The 6,000-nt window shown below is 40.9% G+C and overlaps 1 protein-coding gene across 17 annotated transcripts in view; it reads left to right on the forward strand.

The window, feature by feature from the left end:
- ENOX2 (ecto-NOX disulfide-thiol exchanger 2) overlaps positions 1 to 4,972 on the forward strand; it is a 284,304-nt gene extending 279,332 nt beyond the window's left edge. For all 17 annotated transcript variants that reach the window (XM_060087029.1, XM_060087042.1, XM_060087043.1 and 14 more), the window contains one exon: positions 2,779 to 4,972. In XM_060087029.1, the coding sequence (XP_059943012.1) occupies positions 2,779 to 2,910 (132 nt within the window). In that variant the 3' untranslated portion in view covers positions 2,911 to 4,972. The remainder of the gene's footprint in view (positions 1 to 2,778) is intronic.
- Positions 4,973 to 6,000: the final 1,028 nt, after the last annotated feature.

The raw sequence follows: 6,000 nt of genomic DNA on the forward strand, positions 1-6,000 counted from the left end.
ACCAGTCAAACTTTTGCCCTGGGCCTTCAGCCATTAGCACTGCCATTATCTACAATGACACAATCAAGGCAGGGACAAAATAAGTTGGAACAATAAGTCTGTAATACAGACTGCATATTTGCTCACAGCTGATCTCATGGGCCAATTCCTTCCCTGAATGCTATCCTGTGGGGGAGCTCACAGAGCATCAGGAGCAAGGGTAAGTGCTAGTTCTCTGGAAAGTCAAGGATGCATGCCTCATATAGGCAGGAGGGGACTCTTGACCCCTCAGAATAAATAAACTCATGATAGAATTTTTTCAGAAGCAGCATTCAGTTAAAGTTGCTCATGGATCGTACTATTTCATAGGATCTGGGCCTTTTGAGAAGTGCCATTGAAATGCAGACTTCTGACAGTTAGATGTCCAAAATGTTAAGCCATTTAAGCATATATCCTCTTTTTTTAAAAACATCTTTATTGGAGTATAATTGCTTTACAATGGTGTGTTAGTTTCTGCTTTATAACAAAGTGAGTCATCTATACATACACATATATCCCCATATCTCCTCCCTCTTGCGTCTCCCTCACCCCGTCCCTATCCCACCCCTCTAGGTGGTCACAAAGCACCCAGCTGATCTCCCTGTGCTACACGGCTGCTTCCCACTAGCTATCCACTTTATGCTTGGTAGTGTATATATGTCCATGCCACACTCTCACCTCGTCACAGCCTACCCCTCCCCCTCCCCATATCCTCAAGTCCATGCTCTAGTAGGTCTGTGTCTTTATTCCCGTCTTACCCCTAGGTTCTTCATGACCTATTTTTTCCCCTTAGATTCCATATATATGTGTTAGCATACGGTATTTGTCTTTCTCTTTCTGACTTACTTCACTCTGTATGACAGGCTGTAGGTCCATCCACCTCACTACAAATAACTCAATTTTGTTTCTTTTTATGGCTGAGTAATATTCCATTGTATATGTGTGCCACATCTTCTTTATCCATTCATCTGTCTATGGACACTTCCATGTCCTGGCTATTGTAAATAGAGCTGCAATGAACATTGTGGTACATAAGCATATATCCTCTTAACAGAGGCACTGGCCCACTTGATAATCCAGCTGTGGTGATACATCCTCCTCACGGCATTTGTTTTAGTTCTAGCTAGCACTCCCCTGGCATTTATCTATGGGAAGTGATGCTATTCTGCAATTAAGCGGCCAGCCCATTTGGCAGTGAAGGGAGGGATTCAATGTGAGCACCAGGACCAAGTGGTCTGTTGAGGTGGTTTGAAACTGAACTCTGTGTCAGTAAAAATGATGCGGTTTTTTTAATTGCAAAAATAAGGCAAACATATTCTCTTTAAAATGTAAGCAATATAGTACTACAGTAAAGGCAAAGGGAGAGTTCCCCACAGTCCCATCTCTCAAGGATAACCATTGTTAAGTTTGGCATATCATATTTCAGACTCTTTTTTATACATCTGCTGCACCTATATTGTATGTATATATCTATAAGCACTATAGATTTATGTTTTTTGAAATGGGGATTCAACTCTACATGATACTGTGCAGTGTGCTTCGTTCACCTAACTGGATCCAGTCCACTACTAGCACTGGGGAGAAGGCATGACCTCACTCCTAGTCTACTGCCAGTTCCTCCTGAGCAGCTTCCTGCCAGGGTAGTACCAGGGCCTCCCAAAGAGAGCCTGAATAGTACTATAAGAATTTGGGGGTCCCTCCTACCACCTTTAGAAATATTTACTGTGACAGCAACTTGGGATTTCTTTAAGGATCCCGTAATGCTCTTCAGCCAAGCCCTAGTGCCCAGGTTCACAGTTAGGAAAGTTGCTACTATGCTACTAACATAAAGATGAAGCAAACCCTAAGGGTCAACAGATTTTTGTTTTTATATTGTGTGTGTGTGTGTGTGTGTGTGTGTGTGTGTGTGTGTCACAGAGAGAGAGAGAGAGAGAGGAGTGGGGAGAGGGAGCAGAGAAGTAGGAACACAGAGCATTCTCTATTCCTGTCACTTTTCCTTTGTGATCTAAGACGTGTGTGAAGACTTCTGCTCTGGTGGCAGCCATTTCTGCCTCCCTCTCTTCCCCAAAGGCTTTGTAGCTTCAGTGGGCCTGAACGTAACATCACCAGCACTGATAAGCCATCATTCAGCTGGCTGCAGACCTAAGCCTCTCCACATGACCGACACCAGCTCTTTCCCAGAGAAAGCTTGGTGGCGATCAATCTCAAAAACATCATGCTAAGTGAAAGAAACTAGTCACAAAAGACTAGTATTGTATATTGTATATGTAATATGTATTGTACAATTACACATATATGAAATTTCCAAAAACTGCAAAACCACAATGAAAACAATCTGAGTCAGGGTTTGGGAGTAAAGATTGACTGCAATGGGGCACAAAGGAGCCTTTGTGGGGGGGGGTGATGGAATGTTCTAAAACTGAATCGTGGTGACAGTTGCACTATTGTATAACTTTACTAAAATTCATCAACGTGTACATGTAAAATAAGTGAATTTATTGTATGTAAATTATGCCTAAATAAAGCAGTTATGAAATACAGAAACAAAAAGAAATCTCAGTGGACTCAGGCGGTCCAAGCAGAAGGCGGCTTCCATCTGTAATCCACGCAACTAACACATACACACACACAGGGAGGGGAAGGTCGACCCCACGCCTAGCACACACACATGCGCATCAGCGATCTAAAGCAACATTGTGGGGGAAGCCAGATTAGGAAACTGGGACTGGTTCTGAAGGAGATGTCCTCTCTCTCCCACAGATCTGTACCAGTGATGTGGAATGTCTCATGAGCCGACTCCAGCATACCTTCAAGCAGGAAATGACTGGAGTTGGAGCCAGTCTGGAGAAGAGATGGAAATTCTGTGGCTTTGAGGGCTTGAAACTGACCTGAATCCCTTTGCTTGACAACCTGGGATCCTGAAAATAAATGTGTGTTGGACAAGCTTAGAAAGTGATTTGTATTTTCAATGGTTTTCAAGTGGAAATTGCTTTAAATTTATCAATTCATTCCTGGAATATCTTTTGAGTTAAAATAAGGATCCTAGAGCAGCACCTCAAGCTACAGGCCCTATAAAGAAATTGACTCAAACCTCAAGTGCTGCAACTTCCTCCTTTTCTGTCAATTGGTTGTCTCTTTTTATTAGTAGTATTTAAAAAGGCCTGAGGCTACAGAGTATTTGGGGTGTTTTCAGTGTCTGTACTACTGTTGTAGACTTTAGTATTTTTTAAACACTGTTAACTGAAATGTTTTGATGATTTATATGTGATTTAACTGTTAACTGAAATGTTTTGATGATTTATATGTGATCTGTGTTTCAGAACTTCTCTTCACATTAATGTTGCTACTGGTGAGAGGAATGAGAGGAGCACTAGGGACTCCATAACTGACATTGTCTTTCCAATTCCCAGTAGGCCAGTAAGTGAATAACACATCAGTGTCTTCTAGAAGGTGCGTGACCAGGTTCACCTTTTAAAAGACAAAGCATGGTTTGTGGCTTTTACAAAATTACTGTGAACGAAAAGTTGACAAATGTTTCAAAGTTATTTTCTCTAATGTATCAGATAAAAGGTTTATTTCAGAATTTTTAAAAAAAACTAGGGCTTCCCTGGTGGCACAGTGGTTGAAAGTCCGCCTGCCGACGCAGGGGACACGGGTTCATGCCCCGGTCCGGGAAGATCCCACATGCCGTGGAGCGGCTGGGCCCGTGAGCCATGGCCGCTGAGCCTGTGCGTCCGGAGCCTGTGCTCCGCAACGGGAGAGGCCGCAGCAGTGAGAGGCCCATGTACCGCAAAACAAACAAACAAACAAACAAAAAAACTAGATGTATTAACAGAAAGCAAGTGTCCAGTATAACTGGCATGTGTATGTGGTATTCAGAATCACCTTGTAAATAGCCTGCTTTTAAAGGAGGGCATGTTTAGTTTTCTATGAATTAAAACACACGTGTGCGCTCACACACACGCACACACACACACATTAGCAGAAGGGATTTATTTTGATACGCTTCCCCTCTGGTCTTCTTACAAAGTCTGGTGGTCCCTTTTCTTCTGCTGTCAGTGTGTTGAATTGCAAACCATGTACTGCTGTAAATACTATGTTTACTTCATGCTGAATGTCTGCAAAGAGTTGATATGAGTATTAATAGAAAATTCCTGGTAATGAATAAATAGTAGGCTAGGGTGTGTGAAGCTTTGCACAAATAGGTCGGCTCCACCTGGAGTCCTGAGAACTGGGACTCCTCTAGTTCTGCGGTGCCCATCAGCAGATTACAATGTCAGAGTGTGCGTGGACCAGTCAGGAAGTCCTGGTTGATGGAAAAGAAATGGAAAGGATGAGAACTGGGGACTAATATCCTGAGGCAGAGATGGTCTTTTCTTCTGTGGTGTCGGTGGTGCTTGTAATAACATAAGCATGCCCTCCCTTGAGTCTTGATTGAAAATAAGAGAATGTACTAAGTAAGCAAAGCCAGTGAAGAGTATTTCACAAAAATACTTTGTAAATCAGATGTCAGTAGTGTTCAAAGTTGTATTTTTAAAAGATAAATATTCCTTTTTTATACCTCAGTTTGGTGTCCTGTTTTGAATTGCTTGCTCTCTAAGTAATCCTTTAGTAAATCATCTCAATTTCTTCCTTTGAGTTACCAGAATATTGGAAGAAGATGCTAAACCTTCTGCTTTGACAGCTAGAAACAGGATTCCACAGCAGCGCATTCATGCTGAAAGCTGGCTTCCCCCTAAGCAACCAGCTGTGGCACCAGCAGGAAGCAAGGGTTATTTTTACAGTAGCTTCCTCACTGAAGCATCTCTGTCATCAACGCTACAAAAGGCTTTGATTCATCAGTCTCAGGGGTCGTGCAATGCCTTGTTTTAATGACACCTATGAAATAGGGGAAATTTGCCACTTATCAATTATTTCTTATTTAAATAAGTTAAATAAAATGCATTTAAAGCAACTGCCACACCCAGGCCCCTTGCTCTCCTTCACTTGATCTACTTGTAGTACAAATGCTCTCTTCCTATTATTCCTGCCAACTTACTCCCGGTGTACTTCTCCCAGCCTGCTTGAATATACTAGTTGTAATGGTGAATTTTGTGTGTCAAGTTGGCTACACTGTAGTGCCCTGTTGCTTGGTTGAATACCAGTCTAGATGTTGCTATGAAGGTATTTTTGAGATGTGATTAACATTTAAACCAGTAGACTTTGAGTAACATATCTTACCCTCCATAATGTGGGTAGGCCTCATCCAATCAGTTGTAAAAGACTGAAGTCCTCCAAGGAGAAAAGAATTGTGCCTCCAGATTGCTTTGGACTCAAAACTGCAGCATTAATGCCTGCCAGAATTTCCAGACTGCCAGCCAGCCCTGCAAAATATCAAACTTGCCAGCACCCAAAATCACATCAGCCAATTCCTTAAAATAAATAAATACATACATACATACATATATATATACACACACACATATACATATGTGTACACACATACAGATATATACATATATATATATATGTATGTATGTATATATACATCCCATTGGTTCTGTTTCTTTGGAAAGTCCTAATGCACTAGTCCAGAGTTGTTAAAAATGTATAAAAATAGAGTATGGGGACATATGTATGCATATGGCTGATTCACTTTGGTGTACAACAGAAACTAACACAGTATTGTGAAGCAATTATATTCCAATAAAGATCTATTTAAAAAAAGAGTAAAGGAGAATGCTACAGCAGTATTAAAAAAAATAGAGTATGTTTGCATTATATTACATAATCAAATTGCAGCACATACCATCTCTCACAATCCTTTTCATTCACCATAGAAATCTATTAAAGAAGCTATTTTTTCCTTACAAATGCTATTTATTGTCCTGTTGTTCCTCCTGAATTTTGAAATTCTACTGTTTTGTTATTTTTAGGAGATACAGTAGTTAGATTTTTCCAGATAATAATGAATAGAAGCATTCTTTTATTTTACAAATGATT

Source organism: Mesoplodon densirostris, chromosome X, assembly GCF_025265405.1.
Source record: "Mesoplodon densirostris isolate mMesDen1 chromosome X, mMesDen1 primary haplotype, whole genome shotgun sequence".
NCBI classification, from domain to species: domain Eukaryota; kingdom Metazoa; phylum Chordata; class Mammalia; order Artiodactyla; family Ziphiidae; genus Mesoplodon; species Mesoplodon densirostris.